General features: G+C 38.7%; 1 protein-coding gene across 6 annotated transcripts in view; it reads right to left on the bottom strand.

The window, feature by feature from the left end:
* Positions 1 to 13,333, bottom strand: part of EPG5 (ectopic P-granules 5 autophagy tethering factor) — a 114,183-nt gene that overhangs the window by 26,878 nt on the left and 73,972 nt on the right. For all 6 annotated transcript variants that reach the window (XM_064294577.1, XM_064294578.1, XM_064294575.1 and 3 more), the window contains 8 exons: positions 10,694 to 10,836; positions 9,337 to 9,493; positions 7,382 to 7,576; positions 5,999 to 6,212; positions 4,267 to 4,415; positions 3,439 to 3,640; positions 2,638 to 2,710; positions 990 to 1,093 (listed from right to left, as the gene is read on the bottom strand). In XM_064294577.1, the coding sequence (XP_064150647.1) occupies positions 990 to 1,093; positions 2,638 to 2,710; positions 3,439 to 3,640; positions 4,267 to 4,415; positions 5,999 to 6,212; positions 7,382 to 7,576; positions 9,337 to 9,493; positions 10,694 to 10,836 (1,237 nt within the window). The remainder of the gene's footprint in view (positions 1 to 989; positions 1,094 to 2,637; positions 2,711 to 3,438; positions 3,641 to 4,266; positions 4,416 to 5,998; positions 6,213 to 7,381; positions 7,577 to 9,336; positions 9,494 to 10,693; positions 10,837 to 13,333) is intronic.

Genomic DNA, 13,333 nt, shown 5'->3' with positions numbered 1-13,333 from the left:
AAGATCGTCTAAGGAATACGCCCTCACTGAAAAGACACACTAGGGAAAAACGGGAACTTCTCTGTCTTAGCCTGGACTTTGAGTCAGAGAAGGAAAAAAAGCTTACTGTGAGAATTGAGGCCTGCCTGCAAGTGAGTTTGGGTTTTGATTTCATAGAACTATGTGGTGTGGGAAACCCCAAAGCAAGAAATTAAATAATTCCACTTGGCAACAAATGCAAATCTTCTCTGGAGGTACACATCCTCATCATAGGCCTTACAGAATTTTCATAGATAAAGTCTAAATATGGACTTACATTACAAAATTACAAAACACACAAGGAAAGGAGCCTCTAAAAACAAGAGTCTGAAAAAATAACAAACAACACAAGCCACTCCCTAAAAAGAACTTCGTATAATGGAATTATTGGATATAGATCATAAAGTAAAGTAAACCCACCAAGCATGTTTAAATAATGTAAACAAATAAAAACCAGAATTCTAAACAAAACAAAGTAATAAGATGCTATCAAAAAAGATCAGAGTAGATTTGAAAAACAAATACAACTTTTAGAAATGGAAATACAATCACTGAAATGAAAAATTCAATGGATATAATTTTTAAGCAGATTAGACATAGCTGAAGAGAAACTGAGTAGCCTGAGAGTAAAATCTAAAGAAATTATCCAGAATGAGGCACAAAAAGACAGAAAATATGAAAAAGAGATTAAGAGTCATAGAGGACAGAATGAGATTCAACATGGCGGACAGGCAATATAGACAAGAGAATGGCTGTAAATTTTTCATAACTGATGGAACTCAGAGCTACCTCACAAAAAAACCTAAGAGTTTATAACCCTTAAAATGTATTACTGACCTTTCTCCTGTCACGAATGATTGGATACCAGCTAAAATAATATTATACAAAGTAGGAAAGCAGAAGCAAAAGATTAGCTGAATGACTTAGGGGGAAAGTGAAAAATAAACAAATATAATGTAACATTTTCTTACCTTTAAAACTCTCATGTAATGAGTCAATAGAGTCAGTGAATAATTGCACTATACTTGAGGCCACCACAGCATCACTCTCTAACCAGGGGTAATGTCGTTGGTTGCTATAAAGAAACAAAACATACAGATGAAACAAAACACAGAGATGAAAGCACCATCTTTAAATTACTCTAGGTCCCAGAGTCTAGAGCCTGCCTTAGTCCTAGAACACCCTGAATTCTGTACCTCTAACATACATTGAGACCACCACCTCAAAGGCTATAAATTCCTGGAGGTGAACTGCGGCTTATAACATCAACCATGTAATTTTATTTACTCTCCCTCCTACTTTTTTCCCCAATGCAATTAAGTTTCAGGAGTGTGCTATCTAAAAACACTATCAAATTAACATCTTTTTACATCTAATTTACACCCTTGAGCTCATCTCTTGTGTAACTTAGTTAAATGGAAATGCCCTATAAAAACACTGTAAGGTGGCTTCAACAGTCTTCCCTACCCAAGGCATGGTGGGAAAACCAAATTCATGTTAACAAGATAGCCAAAAATTAACAGAAAGAAACTAGCCAAAGAAAAAAATTCCTTATATGAAAATTTTAATTTCTGAAATCTAGTCCTGAAAACTGAATCAAAATAAATTCCATTGATTCTTCCTTCAAATAAATGGACAGCCTTCACTGTGGTCAGCACTCTATATATAGTCACCATAATATCTCAAAGATTGAAGATTGTTTAAGGATAGCCATCTAGCAAAAGCAAAGATCCAGGACCTTTTATATATTCTTCAAGGAGCTCTTGAAGCAGCAGGAGTTAATGCAAAGAGTCCTGACACAAGTCAAAACACCTGAGCCCTAGTTCCAGTTCTGGCACTAACCGACTGCGGGCCTCTGAGTCTCGGGATCAAATTAATGGTTGTGAAAACACCTTAAAAACTAACACTGTTGTAGTTTTTATAAAACCCTCGGCAAGTTCACCTAGCTTCTGACTGCATACTTTTAGGGAAAAAGAGATACACAATACAACACACTGCGTATGGATACCTCTAAAAAAAAAAAACTTTTTTTTTTTTTTTAGAGTTTTTTAGAGGTATCCATAGGCAGTGAGTTGTATTGTGTATCTCTTTTTCCCTAAAAGTATGCAGTCAGAAGCTAGGTGAACTTGCCGAGGGTTTTATAAAAATTACAACAGTGTTTAGTAAACACAACAGTTCTACACCTCTAAATATTTAAAAGTTCATGAAATAATGCTTTCGATTTTAGAATTCCAAGTTAACGGGGTAATTCCCACCCAATAATTTTATAGCCAATTTGTTGCAGAAACTAACCGAGGCGGTGGAGAAAATTTAGTTTCACATTTCACAGTGTCATATGGTATCAAAACTCAGACCTTAGGAGAGTAGCATCCGTTGTTTTTTTGTTTGTGTTTTTTGAAATTAGGCACCAAAACTCATTCAGTTACTTTACTGTAAAAAACTGGAAATAGTGTCCAGTTTTATTTCAAAATTAATAACCAGACAAGAGTTCTGATCATACTACACTAATGCTTCCACACTGAAAAGTAAATCTGTGAGCTCATCGCCTCTACCAAAACACCTTTAGAACTTTCAGTCTGTAAATTTCGAAGGCATTTGAATAGCTAAAAAACTATTTACCTCTCATTGTCCTCTAAGACCAGGATCCACGGCTTAAAGAGCTGGATGATCACTGAATGTAGGGATTTCAGAACTGAAACACCACAAAATTTTTAGAGGCAAGAAACAAGCTCAACCTTTGTCAACATCAATGATAACATTATACAGAAAATCTACCTTTTATCTGTAGGCTCATAAACCTATGCTGATATACAAACGACATGCTAGTAAACTGTGTTTTCATTTGCTACAATGGAATTTCTCTGAATGAAGAATTTTTATCACAACACAATGTCATGAAGAATTTTATGTTTTTTTCAAGATAAATGCTTAAATATTCAGAACCCTTTCCTTAGAGAGATAAATAAAAGGAAGAAAGAGTTGAAGATTGAAACCTACTGCTCTGTACTACACATCTTACAAAGGAGGGGCAGAGACAAGCTGCTGCAAGCATCCACCATGTAAGTGAATACAGACAAGACACATACATGGGTTCACACCTGTACTATGGAAACCCTGGTGGTGTAGTGGTTAGAAACTACAGCTGCTAACCAAAGGGTCAGTAATTTGAATCCACCAGGCACTCCTTGGAAACGCTATGGGGCAGTTCTACTCTGCCCTATAGGGTCACTGAGTCAGAACTGACTCAAAGGCATTGGGTTTGTTTTTGGTTTTTGGTTTACCAGTACTATAACTTTTCTTCCTCTTGACATTCAGGTATCTAGTTTGATCACACAGACTTAAATCTCTATGTGTCTATGCAAATATCTTCTAATGGAAGGTCAGAACACCTAGCTCCATGTTACACTAAAAGCATATTACCTGTTTTGCTGCTGGCAGATGGGTCTTGGACCAAGCATGCCATTTCAGAGTCAATCAGCCTTTTCACAAGATAGCCCAACAGTGTCTTCACATCAGCCATGTAAGGACTCCATTTTGAGAATAAGCCAAAGCTCTTAAAGTCCAACTTGGATAACCGAAGCTTATAAAAAAAGTTTGAGAGCCACTGTATAGTCTCCATTACCTGGAAGAGAATGATGAGTCAAAACACGCTTACTGAATGTCTACTTTTAGCAGAGTATGACAATAGCCTTTGATGGGGGATACTGTAGGCCTTTGATTTTATAAAAGAGCTGCAAAGCTAGCCTTTGATGGGGGATACTGTAGGCCTTTGATTTTATAAAAGAGCTGCAAAGCTATATAGCATATGAAAAATAAATCAGTGGGTTTCAAACCCTTTCTAAAGCAGTGGAAACATTATTTCAAATAAATTCTCATGTGGACCTGTATTGGATAAAATTGGTAAAACCAAGAGCTCTGTGAGACACTGCACGAAAACCCAACCAAGGGAGCTAATGGCCTCAGGGTTGAGAGTCAGACGGGCAATGGTGGCTCACACAGGGGGAGGGCCCGGGCTGGTCTTGGACAGATGGGTAAGAACCAGACTCATGGTGTGACGGAAAGGCAATCCAGGCAAAGGGGGCATGGGAAAGCAAAGGGCTGACTAGAAACAGAGATCTTAAAGATAATACACAAAAAGCAGCTTTCTAGATATAAATTTTAAATGTGTTCCAATTATTTAAAAAATAAATAGCAAAGGAACTGAAAAAGAAATGCAGACAAAAACTTCACAGATCAAAAGCTACACACCTGCTTGTCTGACAAGAGAACATCTGGTGAGCTTTGAAGCGCAGTGCTCTCGGCAGAAGCTGCCCCCTGCTGGCAGTCAGGGGGGCAGCAGCCCAGGGCTCTCAGAGTGGCTTTCCAACACTCAGGGCTCAGTAGCTGCTCAGCAGAGCCTTACGGGATAGACAGAAAAAAACAAGTCAGCATCTTTCTTAACTTCTTCAACTTGAATCAAAGAACATGTATACTTTATACAGAAGTAGAAATTAAATAAAAACCCAAAACAAATTCATAAGGATACCTGTGGTATAGAGACCAAAGAAAAGAGGGCCTATTAAACAACTGACAACCTAGACATTTGACTTTCCTTGTCCCTAGTGACCCTGCTTAGAGTGAGCTGGAACCTGTGTGGTATCTATGCGACAGTGAAGAGTCTGTGTCTAATAGCTACTGTGGTCTGGAACTTTAGACAGAGGCCTTGACTCAAGCTATAGATGTGGGAGTCAACATCCAGAAAATGGGAGTGAAACTAGGAGAAAAAATGGGCTCATCTGGGGAGAAAAAAAACAGAGTGCAAGGGCAAAGGATGGAACTCTAGGGACACCAATATGGTGGCCAAGGATAGAAGGGAAAACCGGGAAGCTAAAGGTCATGAAATCTGAGGTGTAGTCTTGTTATTCTTAGGCCTTTTATGGAATTACTTTTCCGGCTAAACACATGTCAGTGGTTACCTATATAAACAAGTTATAATCTCTTAGAAAGGTTTCAAGGAAAATAATCCATAATACCTAATTGATCAAACTTTAAAAATGCAGAACAAAAATGAGCTATGCACATATTCATAGAAACTTGTATCAACACATTTCCCTACCATCATTCTCCACTCACTCTGCAACTTGCCTCTGTAGAAAATGATAGAAGTTTGAAGTGCTTTGAAAATGAGAGACCATACATTTTAGGATCCTGCAGGTAGCCCATTCCATGAAATTATTAACTTATTCATTAAACAATTTCTATGAAGTAACTCGACGATGTGGCATAAAGCAAAATATAGTTTTCCACTATATAAAAATATGAAAAAAGTAAACACTATTTCACTTATCAAGTTTCAGTAAAATTACTGCCTAGTGAAATTCTTAAAAAAAAAGCCTACCTACACCTTTTATTCCTCCTCTAACCTCCAATCCTTCTATGGAAACCTGCAGCATGGACAAGACAAACATGGTGCGGATGTGGAAATTTTAATGTTGCCCTTTTCCTCAGCAAATATAAATACAGTCTATGTTTATACAGAGATAAAATTCATTTGCAAAAAGGGGAAGGGGGAAAAATGTATCTGCTATTTGGAACTACAGAGAAATCAACTGGCATATTAAACTTATTACAAGGGGGCAACCTCCCTCCCTTGCCAGATCTGTGGTCTACAGAGGAAGCAGCCTCTACTCCCACCCACCCCAGCTCTGAACAGCTGCAGTCAAGGTAAAGAGGTGAGTGAATGACTGTGGACTCCAACACCAAAGACTAAGCACTACCTTGCCCCACTAGGGCACATTCTAACATCGAGGTCAATAGCTGACCATTTTTAGATATCATAACTTTTTGGTTATTGTTCACTGAGCACTTTAGGTGAGGATGAGTGATTCTAAACTCCTGTACTCGTATTATTTTAACAGCTTTGGACGACATCTGTAGGACGGTAAACGTGATATTAAATATTCAGTGATCTAGTTAATCGCAACTAAATGAAGGCACTTACTTTGCATCAGCAGCCTGAGAATGTCACTGTACTGGTCAGGGAACTGATAGAGAAGAAGGTAAGTCCAGTGCTTACAGAAAAGATTAAATGGCATCAAAATATCCTCATCTGGTTCAAGGCCCCAGGCAGTAAGTGCCAAATGAATGGATTCCAGAAGCCTGGTACGATCAGACAGAGGAGGTTTAGTGGAGTTTAGCCATTGGTTAAGATCGAACTAAAAAGAAAAAGAAACAAAAGGCAATTTTATTTCTACTAGAAAACTAATTAGAGAGGTCTGTGCAAACTTCATTTAAAAACTGAAAACAAAATGTATCTACAAGTACATAAAGAAATATTAAAAAAACCAAACCCGCTGCCGTTCAGTCTGATTGATGACATGCCTCTATCTCTATATTACTCTCCAAGATATCAGAAGTAGAATTTTCTGTAGTTCTGCAGGCTTTTTTGTAAAATTTAAAAATATTACTGACCTTTCATTATTGGTTTACAATTCTATTCTGTTCCTGAATGGTCCACACATTTGTATCTGTCTAATCATTAATCACAGTACAGGGTCGCTATGAGTCAGAATAGACTTGATGGCAACAAGTTTAATCACCGTATATTTTCTCTACAAGACATGGATCAGAACTCTGTGGTTCTCCTTCACTGGTCACAGTGCCACCAACAAGCAGCCACTTTTACAGAACTGTCTCAGTTTAACAGCCATGTTTCTAAGTCTGCAGTTAACCTATTTCAGCCAATAAAAATCCAGAGTATTGATAGCGCCGTCCAGGATCCCAAACTATAAAACATCTTGTCCCTTATTACAGTCTCCAGGCCCTAAAAAATGCCCAGGATTTATTGATTCATAGGTGTCAAGTGAAGGTAAAATGGCTAAGGCTGCGTAATTCTCAACTGCTTAACTCACTGCCTTGGACCACAAGAGTTAATATTCTACTCAGAATGAAAACAAAGACAATTTGCTTACAAGCAGCTGGTCCTAAATATGAGAGACTTGGATATGTTGCAACTCCTTTATCAAATACTTGTTAGGCATAAGTTCAGAATAAATTCAAAAGAGGGATGTCAAATTACTAATATTATCAAAATTGTATTAAGTTTTTAAAGCGGACTTGGGAGCTAGTCTTTTTTTTTTTTTTTGGAGCTAGGTCCTCTTTATACTACACGAAGTAAGACTGTATAACAAAATACAAGTAAAGTCCCCATAAGAGGAAGCTATGGGATCAGGCTGTTCAAAGATCATACAAAATGTAAAAAGGGCCTGTCAGCCTATGCTCAACCTGGAAACAGGCCTCCAGAGCTTCTCTCATTTCTATGGGGTGGGAAACTATAATCATTTCTACAGTTGAGTGATAACATCAGGGCTGAATCACATCTTACCTTAGTTAGCAGCATGAAAATCATATCACTATTGTCCTCACTTAGAAACTTGACCACTTTCTCATACAGCTCTATGAACTCTGCAGGCGCAGCATTGGGAGTGAAGAAAGGAGACAGAAGAGAGCAGAGCCTTCTATTCTTCAGGATGGTCTGAAGTACCTTCTTGCACTCCGATTTAGTGCCACTGATAAACACCTTGAAAGAATAAGGAGGGAAAATGTCACCAAATTCTCCCCGCTACAACTGTTATCTAAGCAAACAGGTTTTAAGGGGTTGTGAATAGAACTTTTTCTAAATGAAAATATGCAACAGTCAAAAAAAAAAAAAAAAAAAAAACCTAAATCAACATAGATAATCCTATCACTTCCAACATAGGTGACATTAAAAACTCTACCAATCTGATTTGGACAATCATATATAAAAAAAAAACTGAGTTAAAATAAGGCAAAGTTATCATGATTATATACTAATTATGAAAGTTAGTGTTTTAAAAGTAAATCTCCACAAAATCTATAATCTAGAAGTGTTGTTTTCTTGGCATTATATAGAATCGCCTTTGATATTTAGTAATCGTGGTAGGCTCATTGCAAATTTCTACATTCAGATTACCCTAATATTTTAATCTTTGAAAAACCTTCTAGTACACTTATGCCAGTGTTTTCTATATAAACCAAAAACCCACTGCCGTCGAATCGATTCTGACTTATATGGTTGCTATGAGAATGATGTTCAAAAGATATTTTTAAATGAAAAAGGCAGCTTACAGAACAGCATGTAACTGTTTCTGAATGTCTACTGCATATATAAATATATGTAGGAAGGATACATCATCTTTACATTTATACACGCATACACTATATCCAGAAACCCTGGTGGTTAAGGGTTCGGCTGCTAACCAAAAGGTCAGCAGTTCAAATCCACCAGGCGCTCCTTGGAAACCCTATGGGGCAGTCTACTCTGTCCTATAGGGTCGCTATGAGACGGAATCAACTCGACAGCAATGGGTACACTATATGCTTGGTTTGGTACATTACGTGCTTTCACCATACTTATTCAATCTGTAAGCTGAGCAAACAATCCGAGAAGCTGGACTATATGAAGAAGAACGTGACATCAGGATTGGAGGAAGGCTTATTATCAACCTGTGATATGCAGATGACACAACCTTGCATGCTGAAGGCGAAGAGGACTTGAAGCACTTACTGATAAAGATCAAAGACTACAGCCTTCAGTTTGTATTACACCTCAACATAAAGAAAACCAAAACCCTCACAACTGGACCAAAAAGCAACATCATGATAAACAGAAGATACTGAAGGTGTTAAAGGATTTCTTTTTACTTGGATCCACAATCAACGCCCATGGAAGCAGCAGTCAAGAAATCAGATGATGAATTGCACTGGGTAAATCTGCTGCAAAAGACCTTTTTAAAGTGTTGAAAAGCAAAAGTGTCACTTTGAGGACTCAGGCGCGCCTGACCCAAGCCATGGTATTCACCATCACCTCGTACGCATGCAAAAGCTGGCCAATGAATAAGGAAGACCGAAGAATTGATGCCTATGAATTATGGTGTTCATGAAGAATACTGACTATAACTGCCAGCAGAACGAACAAATCTGTCTTGGAAGAAGTACAGCCAGAGTAGCATCCTTGGAAGCAAGGATGGTGATACTTGGTCTCACATACTTTGAACATGTCATCAGGAGGATCAGTCCCTGGAGAAGGACATCACGCTTGGTAAAGTAGACGGACGGCGAAAAAGAGGAAGACCCTCAACAAGATGGACTGACACAGCGGCCCAAACAATGGGCTCAAACATCCTCAACTGTGAGGATGACATAGGATTGGGTGGTGTCTTGTTCTGTTGTAGATAGGGTCGCTGTGAGTAGGAACTGACTTGATGGTAACTAATAACAACAATAACAATGAGGCTAGAAAACACAGAATAACCTTACCTGACCCAAGATCTCAATGCATGACGTAAAGAACTGCCTTGTAGGAGGATGACGCTGTGTCTCATCGCTGACATAATCCACAACAGTAAAGAAAAGATCAATACCAACTTTCTGAACTCCAGGTGTAGGCTGTAACTTATACGCATTCACTAAGGCCCTGTGGGAAAATTGAGGTAAGAGTATTGGTCCACAGTGAGAGAACCCATATTCACAAGTGTTTCTTTGTATACCCTACAAATATACATAGGCAATAACCTTAAGAGTCCTCAGAATCCTATACAGATGTTACTTTAGAAATATTTCACAGGGAAAGTGTGTATCTCTCAACTTATTTTCAATATATAGTAATGATTTCATGCCCTCCTGCAGGAGGAAAAATAACATCAGCTATATTTAAGGACTAATTAACATTCTTACCCTTTTTAAATTTTCATATGTTATATGTAATTTACAGTTTGTCATTTAACTTCACGCGTATCTTACATAATATATATTTTTAAACCAAGAACCCTGATTTCTTTAAACTTAATAATCCAAAAAGCTGACTGAGGCTGAGGAAAAAGATTTTTGTACAGAATAAGATTCTAGAAAAAAGATATCCTTTTTAATCCTCACACTTAAGTTCCTTTCGTGGTAAAAGAAATATCAACCTCTTATTTTATCTTCTTCTCCTCCTTCCCAGGCCCACAAAAGGACTCAAGGCCCCCTTCCACCCCACCATCCCAATCTACTGACGTAGCTGCTGGTACCAGAATATAGAGTCACCTTAAAGTCAGAGAGTCCTCTCCCCTTTCCTGAGTATGGCCTGGGGCTTTAGGAAGAAAGGAGATGGTGAGAATAAGCCAGGTGCTCCAGGAGAAAACCCACAGTGGACAAATTCAAGCTAGCAACTACAACTGAGAGACATTAATTCCCCCAAGCAATTCTGCTGCAAACTTTGCTCAATAACCTAAGAGTTAACAATGATGACTTCTAGGTAAATGTAACTTTGACATAAAACTTAAGCAGTAAATCTCTCCATGACTGAATTTCAATGCACTGTACATCATCTCATAATTCAAGTGTTAGCAAACGTTTCTTATAAACAGCCAGATAGTACTCTATGCTTTGCAAGCCATACTGTCCCTGTCATAACTAAACTCCACTACTGCAGCATAAAAGCAGCCACAGACAACATGTAAATTGTTGTCATCCAAGAAAAACTTTACTTACAGAAATAGGTGATAGGCCAGGTTTGGCCCAATGGTCGTAGTTTGATCTCTGTACCAACTGGTAGGTCTGGGGGATGCAGCGGCGTAGACAATCACTATCGATAACAGCGAAACAGTAGTTTAAAGTATAAAGCCCTCAAACTTACGTAATCAAGTTTTCTGCATGCACAGCAGCTTCCACAACGCGCAGCGACGGCGGCTTAGCGGCTTCCGCCTGCAAATGCTTCACGTCTTTTCGCAAAACATGGAGCTGCTGGCTTACTGCTTCGTTCTTATGCATACCTTCAAACTAACAAAAATTAAAGTGGTCAACAGACTTTCTTCCCTATGTGTTTCCAGAACAGATACTTTATTACAGATATGCTAGGCACAGAATGAAGGAACAATTATCGTTAATACTGTAACTCAAAACGCCCCCCTGAACCTGAAAAGGATGGGAAAAATCGTTAAAAAGAATCTCAGGTTTGTCATAAAGAATCAAGCTCAAATTAAACAGAATTTTATTATAAAAATTCCAAGTTATATATACATAGATACACGCACATATTTGCTTTTTAAACTGATATGATCCTGAGTTAGTTTAGCACTGGTTCCAAGTCTTTTGTAGTGTACGTTCTACTTCACTTATGCTTAGACTTCCCAAATCCTTATCATAAACAGGCTCAACGTCTTCCACCACTAAGGCTTTTTCTTCTCCTTTGCCGTCAGAAGCCTGATGGTCAGGCCTGTGTTCTCCCATTCCAACAGCACGTACAATTCAACTCCGAACGCCTGGGCCTCACATCGCCTGCATGCCCGGTATAAAAAAGGATGTCACAACAGATGCTGTTGACAAAACAACTGCCATTTTGAAGGGAAGAAAAAATATTTAATCATAAAACAAACAATAAAATAGGATAAAATATGAGAAAGCATCCAAATTGGCTGGGTGACTAAAAAAGAAACTGGATAGTCCGGTGGTTCCTGAAAGCTGGTCTTTGATAAAAAATTTTAGTGGTTCTCAGTAAAGAAGTGAGAAATAAGGGAAATTTATTGAACGTTAAAAAACTTAAAACCAAACTCAATTTTCTAAAAAGCTACCCTTTATTCTGAGACTACGCCCTTCCTCCTTGAGGGAGTTGCCGACTAACGGGGACATACGTGACAACGGGTTTTGCTTGTGTATTAACGTCCTTTTCTGACAAAACAAAAAAATTGGCGCTCATATGTTGAGCCCTGCTTCTCCCTCAATTTTTATTTTTAATTGGTTTATAAGATCAAAAGTTTAAGAACTACTAGGCTTGATCAATGTGTCCTTTTTGGAGGCAGATAGATGCAGGGGCAGAGAGGATGCCCAGGCCCAGGACGTAACACAAAGACAGAAGCAAAGTGACAGGTGTGGGGGTGCGCAGGCAGTGGGGAGCAGGAGGAGCCCCCCAGGTGGACGCAGGGACTGGTGCTGAAGCACGCAGTGCAACTGAACTGAGGGTGGGAGGGCTGTCATGGGGAGGTTTTTAAGACCAGGCTTAGGACATGGCAAAGAATGCTGACGAGACTAGAAGCGGAAATTTGAAATCCTACGCTCTTCCTGAAGGGTCTTTCACAGCTACATGGGTGAGCAGCACGATCCACATTTGCCTTTTACACACTTGCCCAGGGCCACTCTTCAGCCCCCACTGCAACAACTACAGAGCCCTTGTACATAATGCACATGCTGAATTCACACAGGCATTTAATCAAGGCCCCCACGTCCTTGTTGGGGTTATGATCACAAACGCCACATCAAAGCTCCTGAAGGGCACGGTCAGTTTGCTATGCTTTACCCAGAAGCCAGCGCAGCACAGCACAACCCGGACTGTACGCTTAGCACCTATTTTCTATGATCATGATGATAACCTTACTTCTAGAAAAATCACCAATGTTGTGTTAAAAATCTTAACAAAATCTCGTTTTAAAGAAAAAAGAAGCTGTCAGTGTGACATTAAAAGGCATGAAAAGGAGTATCTAAAAATATATAATGTTAACAGTAATTAATTCTTACTCTTGGAGAAATAAAATATTAAAAGTTAAATTACTTGCATTAAAACACACAGTAAGTCGATGCAACTATTTAAATTTCAAATCTTTCAAGTAACAGACCAATGTTTAATCGCCTAGAATGTGATTAGGAGTATGTACAGTCAGCTCTTTGCCTAATATGTCATCAACTTCAGTTGGACTGGGTCTGTCGGCATCAGAGTGCCCTTGACCAGCCTGAAGAGAAACCAGCCTAACAGAGGAAAAGAGAACCTGAGAGGTGGAAGGAAAACAGTGAGAACCCAGGAAAGCAAAGAGACAAAGGATGAGAGAGACAAGAAAAAAGTTCACTTAACTGAGAAATACAGAGACAAGACTAAAATCACCACATAGCCTGAACTTTAAAATTGCCACCACACGTTGTAGAAATGACTAACGCTGAGGAAAAAAATAAAATGAACTAGTTTAGCAGAGTTTAGACACTCACAAAAAATAGCCTAAATTTGTCATTATTTTCTAGTCTACATATTTTTGCTCATTGTTCCCACCCACTGCTGAAAGCTTTCTTTTCTTGTTAGAACAGAAGTGAGAGGTTGAATGACTACCAGTTCACGATTACAAGAAGTTGTGGACAATAGAACAAAGCAGCATGGTGGAAGCCCTTCCACTTAAGTCATTTAAAGTAGGCAAAGAAATTTAAAAGTCAGACAAACCACGTCCCTCAGCAATTTCATACAATAATGTGAGGACCTCAGTGGGCCTTTTCCATCTTTCATTCCCAGGAACGAACA

The sequence above is a fragment of the Loxodonta africana genome, chromosome 11 (genome assembly GCF_030014295.1).
Source record: "Loxodonta africana isolate mLoxAfr1 chromosome 11, mLoxAfr1.hap2, whole genome shotgun sequence".
Classification (NCBI taxonomy): Eukaryota; Metazoa; Chordata; class Mammalia; order Proboscidea; family Elephantidae; genus Loxodonta; species Loxodonta africana.
The sequence above is the reverse complement of the archived record's forward strand: the minus strand, read 5'-3'. Positions and strand labels throughout refer to the sequence as shown.